The 20,685-nt window shown below is 34.7% G+C and overlaps 2 protein-coding genes across 2 annotated transcripts; both read left to right on the top strand.

The window, feature by feature from the left end:
- The first annotated feature begins 4,908 nt into the window (after window positions 1-4,908).
- Window positions 4,909-10,008, top strand: LOC143545941 (ATPase 9, plasma membrane-type). Its single transcript, XM_077037715.1, has 12 exons — window positions 4,909-5,022; window positions 5,119-5,217; window positions 5,304-5,756; window positions 6,257-6,703; window positions 6,849-6,971; window positions 7,215-7,319; window positions 7,399-7,708; window positions 7,776-8,290; window positions 8,794-8,967; window positions 9,222-9,404; window positions 9,488-9,669; window positions 9,773-10,008. The coding sequence occupies exons 2-12, from the start codon at window positions 5,149-5,151 to the stop codon at window positions 9,867-9,869; spliced, it is 2,658 nt and encodes an 885-aa protein (XP_076893830.1). The 5' UTR covers window positions 4,909-5,022; window positions 5,119-5,148; the 3' UTR covers window positions 9,870-10,008.
- A 1,479-nt stretch (window positions 10,009-11,487) lies between these two features.
- LOC143545934 (UDP-glycosyltransferase 87A1-like) lies at window positions 11,488-14,275 on the top strand. Its single transcript, XM_077037710.1, has 3 exons — window positions 11,488-11,775; window positions 11,977-12,166; window positions 13,425-14,275. Exons 1-3 carry the CDS (start codon window positions 11,488-11,490, stop codon window positions 14,273-14,275), a joined length of 1,329 nt encoding a protein of 442 aa, XP_076893825.1.
- The last annotated feature ends 6,410 nt before the right edge of the window (window positions 14,276-20,685 follow it).

Below are 20,685 nucleotides of genomic sequence, written 5' to 3'. Positions count from 1 at the left end.
TACTTTTAAATGTATTAATTATAAGGGTGATGATTTCAACATATTAATGTGATAACTGATCATTCGAGTTGCATTTGAATAGTGGATAATTTCGAAAAGTTATCTATTAAAGGCATGTTCATGAGTCGAACAAGTTGAATACACGTATACTTCGTTCTTATGTTTGTTAACTATCGTTTTGTTAAAAAGTTATATTTTATTATTTTGATTATGTAGCTACCACAATCATATTCAATAAGTAAAAACTAAAAAGGAAAAAGGACTACCGCGTTAACCCAACTTAGCATTTTCTAGTACACACGTCAGTTATCTAAACCCTTTATCATGCCACTTCTATGGCCTATTACACATTTACACATAAGGGGTTTTCTCCTATGCACTCACAAGTATTTTTTTTTTCTACGTGTTGTAATGGACCGCGATAAATATATTACATGTTAACGTGTGTAATGGTTGTTATGCGGTTGAAAATTGGTTGGTGTTAGTTCGATTCGTAACAGTAAAGTTTTGTGGCCAAATTTGAAAGTCTAAAATCTTTGTGACCAAAGTTGAAAGTCTAAAAGTTTCTAAAAGTTTAAAAGTTAAAATTTTTTTGACCAAAACTGAAAAGATAAAGTTTTGTGGCCAACGTTTTAAGGTTGAAAGTATTATGTCAAAAGTTGAAAGAATAAAAGTTTCAAAATATAAATGTTATTAATTATTATTACCGGTTAAGCATGTGACATTTTACATCGAATAAAGAATTCCAAGTTCATTAATTTGAAACACAAGGTTAAAGATCGTGATAATTTTGATAAAATCTGTTATATTTTGGTGCAATATACCCTTCTACATCATAGGAACACTTTATGGGGTTCATAGTTCATGTAAACCGGACTTGTTTTTTGTCTTTCGTTTTTTTTGTTAACGACCGATATATATTAATAAAGAGACTAGTAAGTCACCAGTCATCAACTGAATACACCGAGAATACACCCTGATACAACATAAACGCTAAATACAACAAAATTCTCTAAAATACAAAAGAACACAACATCTCCCAATCCAACCCAACAATTTTGTCCTTATTCTTCACCCGTAAGAACGAGAGACGACGCATTATGTTTTCTTTGATTTTATTGATCAATACCTGTGATCCGTTGAACATAGTTTCATTTCTCGCTTTTCAAAGACACCAAGATACCGGACTGATTTGTAGATACCATGGTTTGCATGTGTGTGTATTTATTAAATATAAAAAACCAACGAAGTTTGAATCTATCACTCACCTGGGAATGAATCAGAATCAGAAACATGTCTTGTAGCTGCAAATGCCTAAAGTTATTCCTCTACTCAGGTTGGGACCAAGGTAAAATAATAGTACACGGCTACAGCTTTTCTAATACAATTACAAAACAATAACAAAACATTGGCATCATCTTCATTTTGTCTTATTTGTATCATAAGATTAATTTTATTTGGGAGTATAAACCCGTTTAAATAAAAGAAAACGATTATGAGACTTTGGTTTAGAGATGAAAAAATAAAATAAAAATATCAAATTTGATGGAAATACTCGAAATGAAGAGACGTGACATATTCGCATATGTGACCATCGCCAGATATGAGTTTGATAAAAAAAAATAATAAGAAAAAAGAAATTGCAGTTCAAGCACGGGTATGGTAATAGGTGATAGAACCCAATCCGAGTGCTTGAAACCATTTACCGGAAAACTTAAATTTTTTGTTCCTTTCAGTCTTTCACCATTGTATATTTATGCTTCCCGCTAGTCGCTAGTAGCTTTCATGATATGCAAAATGAACATTAATTTGGGATGTGTATATTATTTATATATTGTCTGCTATGAAGCGCAGGGGGCGAGGCTTTTCAAGGGTCGAGGGTAGCCCCGTCCCTCTGTTTTTTTTTGCTTATTTGTGTAATTTTACTCGTTTTCGTCTGAAAATTTTTATGTACAGTGTAACTTTACCCATTTCGACCGAAAATTTGAGCCCGCCCCCCTCCATTTACGAAAAGTTTTATACATAGCCCCCCCCCGGGCGTATTCGTCCAAGATTCGCCACTGATTATGTTTTTCTTTTGCAATTTCTATCATATCGAATTCATATATTTAAGGTATTTCAAACATTTCATGGTGATAACAATACGTATATATGTAATCAGTAATATTTTGTGTGGCTATCAGAAACATAAATTTATATAAAAATTAAAATGGTAAGATTTCTTTCTCTAGTTATATATTCAAAATGAATATTTCTTTAACTAGCATGTATACCCGATATAAGAAATCTATTAAATCGGGTATAAAATTCAAGTTTATAATAGCAATAAGACTATAACTACCATGTCCTCAGTTTAAAACATACCTATAGTTCACCAACTAAAGCACTTTTTTCCGTTTTTCTTGGTTTTAACTTTTTCTTGTCATTCTGTTTGTAGCCCGAAGAAAACATGGCCCACTATCTAATCTCCAAGTCCAGTCAAATAGCAACATTGGCCATAGGATTCCATTTGTTACAATTAGCCAACAAGGCTATGTGAAGTAGAAGGGTTACAAAATGAAAGGGATTTTTAACACGTGGTTAAGGGGGCAATAGTGATGGTTGCCATGGTGGTGGTGGAGGCCGAGGTGGTTGTGATGGTGGCTGCCATGGTGATGCAATATGTCACATAAGCACCCCACATATATGCCACATATGCAAGTTTTTGAAACGCAAGCATGTCATGTTATAAAAACTAATGACGTTAGGATTTCATTAGTCATGGATAATTGGCAAAAAGAAATGATAAAATTGGGCCTTCACCAGTCATGTCATTAGTTAGAACCGACATCGACCAAAAGATGAGAGTTGAGATTATTCAAAACATTTGAAAATGTATGTTGGTAATGATGAAATTAAAACCTTTTTTCATAAACTCCTTCGGTAAATTTAAACTGTTATTATATACTTGGGCTATTGCTAACCCAATGAGTTGGGCCCAATAGATAATTTTTGTCTCACAACTTTAGCCCATTGTAAAAATACACATCTGGATCTGGATCAGCATATTGGATTATTGGAATTTGGAAGTTTGGTTCGGCTCTAGTCCTCTAGCCTACAAGGTACAACACTTCCTCAAGCCCTAAATGATAAAGCTTATCTAACATTCAAATCTAAATTGATAGCTTTATCCATTCTATGCAACGGGTCATATTTCACATGTTGGCGGGCTCAACCTAGCACGAACCAAATAATGTGTTAAACACATGAACCCGGATATTCATGATTTGACACGTGCAAGTCACGTTTAATTCGACTTATTTTACATTTTAATATCCAAAAATTATAAATTTATAACTAAAAACACAAAGGTGCATAAAAAATTATTTTTAATTTAATAACCTTGATGATCTTGTTTCCTTTCTAAGCTTTAAACGTTTTCATAAAGTACATAAGAGCATTCTCAGCCCATTTTCTTAAAATATGTGAGGAGAATTTGTAAATTATATGGTATGGTTATGAGTGGTTGTGAGTAGAGGAGAGGGGAAATGTTATAAGGGAAAGTTAAATTTGAGGATTTACTATTCATACCCTATAATTTTTTAATATTTTTGAAAAATGGATATGAGTGGAGAAAAGAGAAAAGATAATGATAAAGGTATAAAAAGTATTATTTAATTAAATATGAGAGAGAAAAAGTGTAATTATATGATATATATATATATATATATGGATATAGGGTAGGGAATGGGCTGGAAATGCTCAAATAATGACATAAAACCCAATTTCAAAAATAAGATAAAACGTCAAACCGTGTCAAGTTGACCTGAACACAACCAGTTTTAGCTAAACGTATTTACATGCTCGACCAGAAATTGATTTGAACACATATATAGCAAAACCCAAGTTGTAGGCAGTCCATGTCATGTCGTAAATTCACCAATCTAATTTAATGTTTTGTGTTTTTGGTAGGTTAAGAGTATTTTTATTAGAATTGTAGTGTATAATATGATACGTTATTAAGATGTTGAATTAATGAATTCACATTTGACTAATTAAACCTTATTAAAGAGGGAAGTGAGACGACTAGGTATGAATGATAATATACTACAGATGTAGATGTAGGGAGAGCATAAAAAGCTCCAACAACTAGCTTCCGAGTTTCACTCTCATTCATTCGATGCATTGTTATAGTAGCATCACCTCCATGCACATCACAATTATATTCCACTCTCCCATGCCCTCACTCTCCATACTCACACTCACACCTCAACAACAACAATGGCTAGCGGCTCAGGCAACATCAGCTGGGAAGATCTCAAGAAGGAGAACGTCGATCTCGTACGTTTCATTCATTACGATTATTAGTCCACTCTTTCTTTTCATGACCATTAATCACGATTATGAGGATAGATCTGATTATTTTGTACGTGTTGATTACGTAATCATGTGGAGGCGTACGGTTTAATTGAACTATATGTGTTAATCGACACATAATACCACGAATTTGAATAGATAGTATTTTGAATTGTTGTTTTTTTAGGTTTTGCATGAGATCTGATCTGAAATTATTATGTTGATTAATGACTACACTGTTTAATTGATCTTGCATGATCTGCATCTGTGACGTTTATCAACGATTTTCGATACAGTTGATTACGATTAATCGGCATTGTTCATGATTTGATTATAACACTATGAATATGAATAGATTATTATGTAGAATTAATCGTCGACTTTTATGTTTGCGTGAGGATAGATTTGAAAATTTTGTGTTAATTACTAAAGGTGACTGACTGACTGTTCGGTTAGTTTTTATGATTAATTGACAATTTCGTGATTCGATTTAAGCAAATTGTGTAAGTTTTGAATGATGATTGATTTGGTGAGCTTAATTATACTTTTTGTTTTTGATTGTTACAGGAGACTGTTCCTGTTGAGGAGGTATTCGAAACATTGAAATGTACGAAACAGGGGTTGACTAGTGAAGAAGGGAACAGGAGGCTTAACATATTTGGCCCTAACAAGCTTGAAGAGAAGAAGGTATATAATGCATATATCAATAGCTGTTAATTATTATCCTTTTGTTATTCTAATGCTCAAAAAACTGATCCAATTTGATTGATGATATCGAAACAGGAAAGCAAGTTCCTCAAGTTTTTAGGGTTCATGTGGAACCCATTGTCATGGGTCATGGAGGCTGCTGCAATTATGGCTATTGTCTTGGCTAATGGAGGGGTAACCGATTAAATCTTCGTTTTAGATTTTATTAAATGATCTTAAATATAAAAAGCTAGAATCTGATTTTGAACACCTAATTGCAGGGAAAGCCTCCAGATTGGCAAGACTTTGTTGGAATCACAACATTGCTTCTTATCAACTCCACCATTAGTTTCATAGAAGAAAATAACGCAGGTAATGCTGCAGCGGCTTTAATGGCAGGTCTTGCTCCCAAAACAAAGGTCATAAGGGATGGAAAATGGGATGAGCAAGATGCAGCTATTTTAGTACCTGGTGATGTAATCAGTGTCAAATTGGGAGACATTATTCCAGCCGATGCACGCCTTCTCGAAGGTGATCCTCTCAAGATTGACCAATCTGCGTTGACCGGTGAATCGTTACCGGTCACCAAGCATCCAGGCGACAGTGTGTATTCAGGGTCAACATGCAAACAAGGTGAAATTGAAGCAGTTGTTATAGCTACTGGTGTCTACACTTTCTTTGGGAAGGCTGCTCACTTAGTTGATAGCACAAATCAAGTTGGCCATTTCCAAAAGGTATTAATATCACAAAGACTGGGCTACCATATTGTAAAAGCCTGGGTCCGAATGTTGGAAAAGGGGTCTGGCATGGGCCCAACGGGTCATAAGTCATAACCAGTCCCGATTTTATTAAAGACAATGTTTTTAAATTCTAATTACAAAAGATTTTTATAGTTTTAAAGTTATAACTTTTAAATTACAAAATAATGAATTTTGGCCTAAATCTTTTTGTTAATAAGTATTTATTCGATTTAATATATATTGGCTAAAGGCTTACACTGTTTATTAACTTTCTGTAATTACTAAAATTTCAAAATAAAAAATGGTTCAGTTTTTTCAGAAATATAAAACCAAACTGTCAAATTTTATTTTCGTTTGGTTATTTTGGTTTGGTTTTTCCGGTTTCAAGCACACCGCTAAATTCTTATTTTTCATACGGATACGGTCTCATTTGGATAACTTGCCATTTCTTCAACCAGTATCCAGTTAACTGTTTTTGATGAATTGTTTGTTAGGTGTTGACTTCTATTGGAAACTTCTGCATATGCTCAATTGCTATTGGTCTCGTAATCGAAATAGTGGTGATGTACCCGATTCAGCATCGAAGTTACAGAGATGGAATCGACAATTTACTGGTTCTTCTCATTGGTGGAATTCCAATTGCCATGCCAACTGTTTTGTCAGTCACCATGGCTATTGGATCACACAAGTTGTCAGAGCAAGGAGCAATCACCAAGAGAATGACAGCCATTGAAGAAATGGCTGGCATGGATGTTTTGTGTAGTGACAAAACTGGTACTCTCACATTGAACAAACTCACAGTTGACAAAACTCTCATTGAGGTTTTTGCAAAGGATATGGATAAAGATCAAGTGATTCTATATGGAGCAAGGGCTTCAAGAGTGGAAAATCAAGATGCAATTGATGCTTGTATTGTTGGAATGCTTTCAGATCCAAAAGAGGTAATAACAACAATATTTTCTTACATGAATAAAATACTGAAATGCAGATCATATTAAAGTTTCCTTATATGCAATTCAGTCTGTCATAATCTTTCATAAAGCATAATAATATTATCTTACATGAATATTTCTTTTGTTTATACAGGCACGAGCAGGGATCACTGAGGTACATTTTCTACCCTTCAATCCAGTAGACAAACGAACAGCAATCACATACATAGATCAAAGCGGGAACTGGTACAGAGTGAGCAAAGGTGCACCTGAGCAGGTACAATAATAATCATCTAGATTTACTACCAAACATAAGTACCCACATAAACGGGTCAAAACAGATAATCTTTTCGTGACCACTTCGAACGGGTCGGTTGACTCTAAACATTTTCCCTTAAAGTTTCAAATTTCTTTTATAAAGTACACATTGCATGAGTTTCGACCCGTTTTCTTATTAGCTAGTTTTTACTTGACCCATTAAAAATTAAAATGAGCCTGAATCAACCAATTTGTTTCTCAGATTGTGGAGCTATGCAACCAAAGTAAGGATGATAAGAAAAAAGTGTTTTCCATTATCGATAAATTTGCTGAACGTGGTCTGCGGTCTCTTGCTGTTTGCCAACAAGTAAGTTTGTTCCAAATTTTAATATTTTGTTTTTCTGATTACAAATTAACAATTTGGGTATTAACTAATTACTATACAGACGGTGCCCGAGAAAACAAAGGAAAGCCCGGGAGGCCCGTGGGTGTTTGTGGGCTTATTGCCACTATTTGACCCACCAAGACACGATAGTGCTGAAACTATTAGACGGGCCTTACACCTTGGAGTTAATGTGAAGATGATCACGGGTGATCAGTTAGCCATTGGGAAGGAAACGGGCCGAAGGCTCGGAATGGGTACAAATATGTACCCATCTTCTTCACTTCTTGGTCAAAGCAAAGATTCATCAATTGCAGATATCCCAATTGAAGAACTTATTGAAAAAGCTGATGGCTTTGCTGGAGTCTTTCCTGGTATGAATCGTTAATGTGTTAATATGATTATATATTAACCCGTTTGTCCCATTTGTATGTAATGCAGAACACAAATATGAGATTGTGAGAAAGCTACAAGAGAGGAAGCATATATGTGGAATGACAGGTGACGGTGTGAATGATGCTCCTGCGTTAAAACGGGCTGACATTGGTATAGCAGTTGCTGATGCAACTGATGCTGCTCGTGGTGCATCGGATATTGTGTTGACAGAGCCCGGACTCAGTGTGATTGTAAGCGCGGTTTTAACCAGTCGGGCCATCTTTCAGAGGATGAAAAACTACACGATTTATGCAGTTTCGATTACCATTCGTATTGTGCTCGGATTTATGCTGATTGCTCTTATCTGGCAATTTGATTTCTCGCCTTTTATGGTTTTGATTATTGCAATACTCAATGATGGAACAATTATGACTATTTCTAAAGATAAAGTCAAACCATCACCGCTTCCAGATTCATGGAAGTTGAAAGAAATCTTTGCAACTGGAGTTGTTCTTGGGACCTATATGGCGGTTATGACTGTGGCTTTCTTCTGGTTAGCGAAAGAATCCGACTTCTTTACGGTAAGATAAACATGTTGACTAATTTGACCTGACCTGTTGATCTTATAGCAAAAATTTGATTTTGCCTGTTTAAGATAGAATATAACTAAACTGGCCCGTTTGCAATAAAATGGGAGGATCTAGTGGGTGACTAATGGGTCAAACTGGTCAGGTTGAAATGGTTCGGGTTGACCAGTTTGACCATTTTAGCAACCAAAGAGAAAATAGTTTTGAGTTATTTGATTCACAATCTGAAGTTACAGATTTATAAGATAATAGTTTGAGTTAAAATGGAACAAAATAGGTTCCATCTGATCTGTTTAACTCATTTTCTACTTAGCTAAAAAATATTACACATTTAAGGTAAAAAAAATAACCCAAATCGACCCATAAAGAAGCGAATGACAGGTCGAGTGGGTTAACTAACGGGCCACAATGGCCAAGGTTGACTTGTTTGATCCTTTTGACCCTAAAAAGTATAACATAACCCAAATTAACTATACCGTTAATGATTAATCTTTTAGGTGAAATTTGGCGTGCACCCGATCAATGACAATGAATTTGAGCTGATGTCGGCTCTTTACCTCCAAGTCAGCATCATAAGTCAAGCACTCATCTTTGTTACAAGATCAAGAAGCTGGTCTTTCGTTGAACGCCCCGGTCTTCTACTCCTCACTGCCTTTTTTATAGCTCAACTGGTGAGTTTATTCTACAATAAAAGTTTATCATTTCTACAATACTATCATCTTTTAGATGAAATAAAACAAATTGTGATGTTTTATGCTAACAGTACAATTTCAGTGACTTTCTTGCTTAGGGGTGAGAAAATGTTATTTTAGTAATAATTTAACCTTTTATAATAAAATGATTTATGAGGTTTTATGATCTAATAATAAGTATAACTTGAGTTGTGACATTTATATACTTAAAGTTATTTTTTTATTCTATGAAGATTGCTACATTAATTGCTGTGTACGCGAATTGGGATTTCGCAAGGGTCCATGGAATTGGTTGGGGATGGGCCGGAGTGATTTGGTTGTATAGCATACTCTTCTATTTCCCATTAGACGTGTTCAAATTCATCATCCGTTACGTGTTAAGTGGCAAAGCTTGGGACAATGTGGTCCAAAATAAGGCAAGCTCGTTTCGTTAATCATATTCATTGACACTAAATGATCATTATATTAGTTGCTAACATAAGTTTTTTGATTAATCTAGACCGCTTTCACCAGCAAGAAGGATTATGGTCGGGGAGAGAGGGAAGCCCAATGGGCCACAGCCCAACGCACCTTGCATGGTCTCCAAGCACCAAGTTCACACGATATCTTGAATGACAAGAGCGACTATAGGGAGTTGTCGGAACTTGCAGAACAAGCAAAGAGGCGGGCCGAGGTTGCTAGGTAAGTCTTGTTTCTTGACGGATGCAATATTTACCTTTAAAAGTGGCCGGATAGAAAGGGTTACGTGTTACCATATCTCATAACGATATTATGGTCGTCATAGGTTAAGGGAGCTCCATACGCTGAAAGGGCATGTTGAGTCAGTGGTGAAGCTCAAGGGTCTCGATATTGAAACGATCCAACAACACTACACGGTTTAAGGAGATCAAGAAAACACATTTTTGGAGAAACAAAGATAAAATAAGAAGAATTTAGGAACTCATGATTTTGAGAAGGTATGTTTTTCATGGAAGATGATCACCATCACCATAACCAAGATGCGGGAATAAGCCTACAAACGAGATCGGGCCGATCCGTAGTTAGGCAAAAAAACAATGTGTTCTCTACTTGAATCTCGTATTCTTTATTCAGTTATAACATTGTATTTGTTTCTTTCTGTTATTTCATTATTCAATTATTTGATCTTAATTTATATATTGAATATCCATACATGGAGATGAATTGTCATTTGTCTTTGTTATGTTAAAATTATCATACATGGAGATGAATTGGAAACACAAAATCGGGGTTTTGATCTTCTCGGTCAAATAAGGCATATACCTTAAATTTTGAGAATATGGGTAAAAGAATTTTTGTAGATAGAGTAGATATTTTTGATATGAAGATTGAGAATTTTGATGTGAAGAATGAGAAATTTGGTTGATTTAATATAAGTAAAGTATTTAATTATTTGTTTTTTAAACGGTCAGAATGACCGTTAAATATAGCTGTTGGAGAGAAGTTGATTGGTACTAGGTGTGGAATGGCCATGCCACATCAGCTTGTTTTTCTTCATTGCGAGGGGCCAAGGTGGCGCCCTGCTGGTACCTGGTGGCACCAAATCCCTCCCGCCCCCACTCTCTTCACCCTAATTCACGTGATACTATTGTATCCAAGGTAACTAACATAAAGAGAAAATGACTATAATTTTCATTTTATTTGTCAAAATCAAACAAAATGTCTAGTTAACAAACTTTCTTTTATTAAGATGTCATGTTAAATCATGTCGACTCATCCACTTGTAATTATTTAACTTGACGAGATTTTAACCAACCAGATTGTTACACATGTCGTATTATGGTTGACTCGATATTTTTATTTATAAAAAAACTAGCGGAGCCGACATGATTCCTGCAATCCCCGTTTTCCGTCTATCCATCTGTTTTCATGCAGACTGGCAGGTGTGTCACCCTCGATCCGTCGGGTTTTCAATTAATGCTTCAACTTGGGTGCTTAAACTTTCAATTAAGAAAAAATATGTCTTTTGGAGCACCATTTCAAATTAAGTTTATTATCTACCTGTATCCTCATTCTGACCAAAAACCTCAAAAAATTCATCTTGAAATTTGAAGAAAAAAAAAAACTTAACGCCGTCAACTTTCTTTCAAAGAAGGGTTACTGGGAGTAATTTAAATAAAATATAAAGTCTCATGACTTCAGTGAAACAATTTTATAACGTGTATTATTTTATGAAATTGATACTTGAAAATTGTTTATTAATTTAATAAGAGATACGTTATTCATACACTTTTTGGTTATCCACACACTCTACATACGATCGCATAGGTGGAACCTCACGTTAAAGGGTGCGTCGATAGGTTTATTGAAGGCCTTACTACTCTTTGACAACTAACTTACGGTACTGACTTGGCCGCCCAATTTAATTGACTTTCGAAGCATAAAATGGATGGATGACATTGTTGAGTAGTGCTAGATCTCAGATCTCTCATAGTCTCATATATACTTTAACTTGTCACTCAATCATACAGCTTTTAAAATATGAATCAAGTAGTTGTAGTTCCGTATCCCGGCAGAGGCCACATAAACCCTCTCCTCAACCTCTGTCGCCTGCTCTCGTCTCGATTAAACCGAAACAATCACACCACCATCTTCACCGTCGTTGTCACCGAGGAGTGGCTAGAGTTACTCAATCCACAACCGGAGCAGGATCGTAATATCCGGTTCGCCACTATTCCGAACGTCCTCCCGTCCGAGGTCAACCGAGGCTCCGACGTGATGGCGTTCATGACGGCCGTTCAAACAAAAATGAAACGGCCGTTTATGGAGGTGTTGTAATAATAAATATTAATATCTATTTATTTATTAGACGTGACCATTATAATCATTTATATAATATTATATTAAAATATGGTTGTTATTACTCTCTCTCTCTGTTTTAACTGGTTTATAAATTTACTATTATATTATTATTTATATTTTTTATTACTTACATGGAAAACTGATTAATAACATGTGCTTGAACAACAGGTGCTTGATCGGATTGAGTCTCCGGTGAAACTCATCATAGCAGATGCAGTTATGCGGTGGCCCTTTGAGGTAGCTAACACAAGGAATATTCCTGTAGCAGCCTTCTGGCCGATGAGTGCTTCCGAATATTCCGTGGTGCATTATGTGGATCTTTTGGAATCACATCATCACTTTTACGCCGACGTATCAGGTTAATTACTTTGATTATGACCTTTTTTTATCATTATTTTGTATATTATAATTACTATTATATTATATCCATATTAAACGGCCTTAATTTTAGGCTCGAGCCTGGCTCTAGGTCATTCAAACTCGAATTAATTTAAGCTTTTAGCAAGCAGATTTTAAGTAGTTTATGAGCGGCTTTAAGTCGTTAACACCGACAAGTCTATTTTTCTATATTTTAGTATTTATAAAAATATATTACTTTTGGGGATTAGAAAAATATATACTAAAAACAGTGAATTAATAATTTATTATATAGACAAAAAAATGTAAAAAAATTAATAAAAATGTTTTCCAGTTAACATGTTGGAACCATACCTGTCCCATGCCCGTAAATGTTTTTGTTTTCAAAATAATCCGTTACTCGAATATGTATCCCGAGTGTTTTGGTTTGCCCTTAAGGTTCAGGCTCATTTGCCATCCCTGTGTCATCCTATCATGCCAAGGTCAATTACATCAAAATAGTAGTAATAGATGAACTAAAACTGTTTGCAATCTAATTTCATCTGATTTCATGTCTGCAACTGAAGATGTGGTCTAAAGATCTGTAATCTGAAAATATAATACTGTTTGTTTTATAAACTGGGTATCGTCTGCATAAGCTGAAAATTAGTTACCTATCATACATATCAGAGTAGATAGAAGTCATTTAACGTCTGTAGACTAGTAAAATAGTTGGTGGTGGGCGGTGGACGGTGGTGGTGGCGGACGGTGGGTGGTGGTGGTGATGGACGGCGATGGTGGTGGGTGGTGGACGGTGTTGGTGGCGGATGGTAGGTGGTGGTGGTGGTGGTGGTGGACGATGGTTGTGGCCAACGGGTGGGTGGTGGTGGCGGACGGTGGGTGGTGGTAGTGGACGATGGTTGTAGCCGACGGGTGGGTGGTGGTGGGTGGTGGATGGTGATGGTGATGGTGGTGGTGGTAGTGGACGATGGTTGTGGCGGACGGTGGGTGGTGGTGGTGGTGGCGGCGCATGATGGGTGGTGGTGGTGGTGGACATTGGGTGTTGGTAGGATGTTAAAAAGTGTGAAGATGTGTGAAGAAGTTAAACAATAGCTTCTTTTTTAAGACCATAAAAGCAGTTTGCAGATCTTATTTAAAAAAAAACAAACAGTCTTCATAAGCTTATATCTGCGCACCCGCAGACATAAGCCTCTTGCAGATGTTTTAAGCAAAAACAAACACCATCTAAACAAGCATGTTGTTTTCATTTCTTTGAACAGAAAGAGGAAAGGAGATCATAGATTATATTCCTGGGTTATCTTCATTAACAATAGCAGACCTTCCAACGCCCTTTCATAGCCGTGGTGAGATTTTTAAGGACATTATACCCAAACTCTTTGGTATAAAAGCAAATTGTGTCCTTATATCAACCATTTACGAATTAGAATCTAAAGCCATTGATTGCCTTCGAGCCATGTTACATATGCCCATTTACACATCTGGGCCAAACATACCGCACTCCAAAATCGAACCTGACCCCTCCTCGGACCAACCCGTTTACTTACACTGGTTAGAATCCAAACCACCAAGAACCGTCTTGTATGTGTCTTTGGGTAGTTTCTTATCGGTTTCACGTGCTGAAATGGCTGAAATCGCATTCGGGTTAACCCAAAGTGGTGTTAGCTTTTTGTGGGTGGCTAGAGGAGAAGTCTCGCGTTTAAAAGAAATTTGTGGGAAGAGTGGGATGGTGGTGGAATGGTGTGACCAACTTAGGGCTTTGTCACATTCTTCAATAGGGGGGTTTTGGACACATTGTGGGTGGAATTCGGTGAAGGAGAGCTTGTTTTCGGGTGTACCGATGTTGACTTTTCCTATAACGCTTGACCAACCACTTAACAGTAAAATGATAGTCAAAGATTGGAAGATTGGTTGGAATATGAGGGAGCTAGTGGGAGTTTTTAAGAGAGAAGAGATTGCTAAGATCGTAAGAGATTTTATGGATTTAAAGAGTGGTGTGAGAATCAAGATGATGGAAACGGCTAAGGCTTTTGCAAGAATTTGTCAACAAAGTGTTGGTGAAGGTGGATCTGTTGAAGAAGATCTTGATGCTTTTGTTAGAGATATTGTCTAGGATTATTAATCATATGATTAGAATTTCAATCAACGTTTATGGATCCTTGTTGTGCAAGGATACAGAAAGAAATTGAAGTTGCTTACGTTGATTCGGGTAATTTTCTATATTAATGTCAATGATGTTACTATTGAAGAACCTATGATGGTGTTAATGTGCTTTCTAACCAGATTTTATGTTTTCTATTTTTTTTTTCTTTTTTGGCGTTACTTCATTCTTTAATGTGTACAGTTTAGGATAAAAGTTAAAACGAAGCAATACTATAAGCATAACAAATGCTTAAAATGATGTAATGATGTACTTATGGATAAGAGTTTGGCGAATTTTCCATCCTTCAGAAAATCCTTAGGTGTAATTTTAGTTTTGTAAGTTTTTCACCCTTATCAGTTTGCTTGTATTTCTAAGCTTATATTTACTTCGTTTTATCGGATCGAACATTTGACGTCCTATTTTACATCTTAATCACCTTACCATTACAACCAAAGTGGGAAGACTTGTATTTACTTTGCTAGAAGTCTTTTATAGTTTAGTATATTTTCCGTCATTAATAAAACCTATATAAACAAACTTTTAACGTTATGTCGTTATATAAAAATTAAAATCTTGTAAAAAAGCAATCCATTTCTTATATGTTATATAAATTAAATATGAGAGTTTTTTTAACAGCTACACACACTCGTTTACTCCTACTTCTAAACTACCCCGAGAGAAAATCTACTCAATCTAATCATACTCAGATGAGTGAGGTCTTTAGTTTTTAGTTTAATAAACTTTTATTTTATTTTTCTTTGAATCATACCACCACCAGACCATTGGGTATAAGCTTTTTATTTTTATTTTTTTTATTTTTTTTTTGTGTGTGTAAGTTAACGAACTCAAGACAACGCTAGTAAATAAAACTTATTGGTAAGGGAGAGATATATCTAAGAAAATCCTTGGTCACTTTGACCAACCTATTTCTGTGTGAATAAAAAAATTTTGATGTCAACACATAGATAAAATAGTATTATAATGGGATATTTTGAGTGAGTGAAAATAATTATAAAATATAAAGAAGTTACATAAATGAAAAAACTCATTAAATACTCATCCCTTATATTTTGTTCTTTAAAATACTGACATTTTTCTTTTTCTAAACTCATACGGGTAGCAAACATGTCATACCCTTATGTGAAAAATATGGACTTTAAACGTAACTAGGATTTAGGATCCCGCGCTTCGTGACGGGACTGTTAAATCGAAAAAAAAAACATAAGTAAAAAAGTTAAACCATAAACTCGTTGCAAGTCAACGCGAACTCAATCTGTATCAAGTAATGACATCGAAACTAAACAAAAGAAATAAGCCCATCAATGCCAAAATACAATAAATTATCATATGTAGAACCAAAAAACAGGCACATTACAACTGCGAACCAACACAAATTCGGTTAATATCAGCGGTATCAACACAAATTCGTAAACATAAATTAGTAAGCCAAAAAAATATTTTAAAGACGAGGTACCAAACGTTGAAACGCGGATATAAAACCATGCGACGATGGGATATTTTAAATCATGAAAAAAATTTCGGTCATTGTAAAGACGAAATATAAAAAATATGAAAGCAAAGTTTAAGAAAATCGTTTAACCGAAAAATAAAACATATAAAACATACACTTGCCTAATTTTATTGTTCAAAAATATAGTTTGTTAAATATTTTAATTAATTGAAATAAAAATTAAAATAAAGAAGATAAAAACTATCATTTTTATTTATGAAATTATGGCTAGTGATTTAGTGGTTATTAATAAAATATTAAAATATTAAATAGTAAATTGGATACTAACTTTTTAGGGAGGATTGAATCTCCATTTTAATATACTAGTAGGAGAGCCCGCGTGTTGCGGCGGGTAAACTTTGTTGTTGCGATGCAACGAGAATTTGGTGGGACCGGTTCGGTTTGTTATGATACGGTATTAATAGGTGTCATTCAGATCATTTTATAGCAGAATAAGGGTCAAAGAGGCATTTTAAGCAAGTTAGAATTCATCATGTTTTAGAAATAATGTACGGGAGTACTAAAGGGCAGCAAGTCACAATATGTGGTAACGTGTCATTAAATTTTTGTTTGGTTTGGATTAGATGTACTTCAAATTTCACAGGCCAAATTGCTGGTTACAAATTGTTGTAGATTACGGTTTAGAACTGTAGCGTATCAGTGGTTGGTTATACCAAACAACCTTTAAACAAGTCAATGGACTGCAAATTCGCTTTGTTATACGGGAGCAGTTTTGGAATGAATTAGTCACAACGCAAATCAAATAAAGAATTAATTCATCTTCGGGTCAAAGATTGTAGCTACAGGTTTTGTTACCTATTAGCATCAAAGGACAATATCAGGTTTGTTGATACAAAAAGAATTGTTAACGGGTCAGGTGACTGGTATTTGCTAACCAGGCAACTGACAAACAGGCTAGGTTCGAATTTAGCAGATTCAATAATTGGAAAGAATAAAATAATAATCAACTTTAGGCTAAATAAAACAAATTTCAAATGCATATTTCTTGAGAGAAAAAAGACCCGAAATAATGTCAAATCACTAAAAACTTTTTGGATGTTTTTTTATGTAATAAAGCTTTAAAATGCATCCTTACTGCAGCAACCCGATTGGTGATTTGTTGAGCCATAGGGAATAAATGAACTCCTATAGTTTTGCATTTATAGTAACCTGCTCCGATATATTCAGTAAATCAATTATTTTAAAAGTAAAAAAATGTTTATATACATTTATCACATTTAGTACATACCTTGTAGTGTGTTGATTCAATCTTCTCATGTGTTTGGTTCGCATCAGTTGTTTCGTACAATGTTCTCTATCTGCTCAAGTCAATGGCAACTCTTCTGTTATGTTTGTCTTCACATATTTATATACATTTTAATCAAAGAAGCATATAAGTTGGAGATATCTATAGTTTCAAAATATGTAAAATTTTCAAGTCATAGCTACACTTCGAGGTCAATAACACTACATAAGATCCTCAACAGGTTGTGTGTCACCACATAAGCTCTCTTTGACCCGTTTAGAAATCAACTCCATCAAAAACTAAATATCAAGTTTCTACATGACAATCCCGATAACTGTTAGCCAAATGACCTGTTTAAAATTTGACCCGTTTAGAACTTTAACCCGTTACCGGACATGACCATATAAAAATTTGACCCGTTTTCCACCTGTTAGCCAACTGACCCGTTTAAAATATTGACCTGTTTGAAATTTGACCCGTTTAGAACTTTAACCCGTTACCTGACCACACTTAATGTTAAAGAAAGTAAAAAGTAGCATTAAAAGTAATCTATGACGATGACCAATGTTAAAATTTGAGCAATTTTTGTAACAAGTGTGAGTGAAACGTGGTCTTTATTGAGTGAAACATTCCCTAAAAATTATAAACTCTTATTAACTATAAAACATCAACTATTTATCTAGAGGCAATTGACAAGAATCAGTTGTTAAGCGTAGCCGTTAGGCAACTGTCGTCCAAATTAAGAGCTATAATAACCCCAAAAATGCCACTTTGGTCCAAAAATGCAACAAATTGATTGAGTAAACAACCTGTATAAAGAGTTCCAATTTTCACCCATTAGCCAACTGACCCGTTTAAAATATTGAACTGTTACCCGAATGACCTGTTTTAAATTTGACCCGTTTAGGACTTTAACCCGTTACCTGACCAAATCGTTTAAAACTTTGACCCGTTTTTCACCTATTAGCCAACTGACCTGTTTAAAATATTGAACTGTTACCCGAATGACCTGTTTGAAATTTAGGCCGTTACCTGACCAGACTGTTTAAAAATTTGGTCCGTTACCCAACCGAGCCAATTAAAAATGTCTCAAAAGTTACCCGTGTGACCTAATTTTGTAGCAGCTTCCAATTTTAAATAACTAAATATATGGCTCTAAACCTTAAGTACCCTCTGTTAGACAAATGATTGTGCCTTGATTAAGCATAATAGCTAAAAAACTGTAATGAGAAGGTAAAACCATAACCTGAAACAACCGATAGACAAAGAACCAGAAAGAAAGAAAATAAGATAAGCGCAACTTTCGTACCTCCAAACTGATGTTGATGCTGGAGCCTATTATCAACACAACTGTACTTTTCATAAGTAAATTGAAACCTGTCAATTTCTAGAAGTTGTCCTTGTTTTTAACATTTGCAAATATCCAAAATAGTTATAAAGGATAGCCATTTAAGACATGAATTGAATTTCACAGTACAAATATCTAAAATTACTGCATAACATGTGGATAAATTACTGCATAGTAACTAATCTAACCTCGTTGTAGAGTCGCCTATCAACACAAATGTTAATTCACAATCTTTGATTTCACTTTCATCTCCTTTAAATTACTGCCCACATTTGTATTTTGAATTTGTCACAAAATAAACTGTTCATTTAGATTAGTTATAATTCAAACTAATCTTCATCTAAAGTGCTTAAAGGGTAAAACTGGCATTCTGTCAAATAAAAACGAGCAACAACTATACACATAAAATTGTTATATTTATTTATTTTAAGAGCAACTTTATGCGTGTTTGAAACTGTAAACAAACCGAACTTTCAACAAACCTTTCGGCGGGAAGTTCGTTTATGAGTGCTCGTTTAATAAACAAACAAACATAAAGAAAGAATTATGTTCGGTTAATTTAATAAGCGAGCACGAACCGAGACTCCCTGTTTTATATATGAACTGTAAGTTCCAATCATTTGGCCCACAAATGACAAACCTTTGCATTCCATTGACCTTTATAATCTTGGTTTTGAATAGTTGGAGCTGTCCACTCATCATCCCAGTGAAAATGTGTATCGTAGACTTAACGTAGTGTATCTAAGAGTACCAAAAGGTTACTCCAATGACACCAAAATTGAATGTTTGCAATCAATCAACCAAAATACTATTAGTTAAAGGAGTAATTTTAGAAGCCATAATCAATCAATCAATCAATCAAAACATAACAAAATGGTAACTTCATATCACAAAATCAAAAACCCTGAAATCGTCTACCGTTCTAACCAAATCAGGAAATCAAATCAATGAAAATGCATAATAAACCATAAAATGAGAGAGGATTGTGAATTAACCTCTTAATATGTGGAGTAGAACTTGTGAATCACGATTGTGAGAAACTGGTGTTGGGAATATATGGCAATGTAAGGACGAATTCGAGAAACTGTTGGGAACCGAAATCGATTGATTGATCACCATTTATTGTGTTGCAAGATGAAACGCCTTTCAATTGACGGATCGTTGCCTAGCTCACAGATTGATTGATCACCTTAAATTCATTTATTGTCATAAAGGATCGTTGTGTGGCTCTTAAATGTCATCAGAGGTCATAAAGCAACGGAGGAATTATAGATCGGACGGTGATGAATATTAAATTTTAACGGCGTCTCACGTCTTAAAGTGACAAATTACTATTTTGTCCATTCAATATGTTTTATATGTATTATATATAAATTAATCTCCAAAACCTTGATATCAAAACTGTAGTATAAACCGACCATGTTAGTATTTAACTCAAAATACAATAGTTTTTATTTAATGTAATAAATATACAACTCCATTATATTTCTCACGTATAGATTTATACTATATTATAATGCATCAAACGGTGACATTTTAAAATTTTAAGAGATACAAGTTTTTATGTTTATTGTACAAATGTAATTTCTTCATTGCTTAAGAGCATTCACAGCGCATCCTCTATCAATATCTATATTAGGGATGATAATGGGTCAGGGTTAGGTATTCCCAAACCCATACCCGATTATGAAAGCTTGTCACAAGCCCATCGGGTTTTAATCGGGTAATTACCCGTTGGGTTTTGGGTTTTTCCATCGGGTTTTGGGTTTCTAATCAGGTTTTGTCAAAATACGCATTGGGTATCCCAAACCCAAAACCCGTCAGGTTTCAATCGGTTTTGACAAAATATAACTAATCAATTACAAATAGTGATTACCATAAAAATAAAACGTCTCAAATAATTGTCATAAACAAGTTTCAATAAATAGTATATTTAAAATATTTTGAGTATACTATATATAAATATAGAAAAAGTTATGTCGGGTATATAATCGGGTAAATGGGTCAATGTTATCGTATAATCGGGTCACGCAATCGGGTATGCTGCAAATCCCAAACCCGTCCATACCCGCAAATGTTTATAAAAATAATATGTTACTCAAATACGCGTCCCGAATATTTTAAGTTTGTCGTTAGCTTCGGGTTCATTTGTCCTAGCTACTTTAACTTTTCAAACTGAGGTAAATTTCATCAAGATAGTAGCAATAGATCGAGAGAAAAATACATGATTTTTTTATTTATTTAAACAATAAGAGGAAAAGTGATCATAGATTACA

This window comes from Bidens hawaiensis, unplaced genomic scaffold (genome assembly GCF_021521415.1).
Source record: "Bidens hawaiensis isolate Kalapana, Puna unplaced genomic scaffold, B.hawaiensis_p1.1 tig00014098_1, whole genome shotgun sequence".
NCBI lineage: Eukaryota > Viridiplantae > Streptophyta > Magnoliopsida > Asterales > Asteraceae > Bidens > Bidens hawaiensis.
This window is presented reverse-complemented; position numbering and strand designations above follow the sequence as displayed.

Excerpts from the sequence above, each read along its gene's own strand:
- LOC143545941 (XM_077037715.1), top strand. The coding sequence starts at position 5,149 with ATGTGGAACCCATTGTCATGGGTCATGGAGGCTGCTGCAATTATGGCT. Across the intron at positions 8,968-9,221 it reads CCTTTTTTATAGCTCAACTG|ATTGCTACATTAATTGCTGT; the intron begins GTGAGTTTATTC and ends TATTCTATGAAG. Across the intron at positions 9,670-9,772 it reads AGGCGGGCCGAGGTTGCTAG|GTTAAGGGAGCTCCATACGC; the intron begins GTAAGTCTTGTT and ends TGGTCGTCATAG.
- LOC143545934 (XM_077037710.1), top strand. The coding sequence starts at position 11,488 with ATGAATCAAGTAGTTGTAGTTCCGTATCCCGGCAGAGGCCACATAAAC. Across the intron at positions 11,776-11,976 it reads TGAAACGGCCGTTTATGGAG|GTGCTTGATCGGATTGAGTC; the intron begins GTGTTGTAATAA and ends CTTGAACAACAG. Across the intron at positions 12,167-13,424 it reads CTTTTACGCCGACGTATCAG|AAAGAGGAAAGGAGATCATA; the intron begins GTTAATTACTTT and ends TTCTTTGAACAG.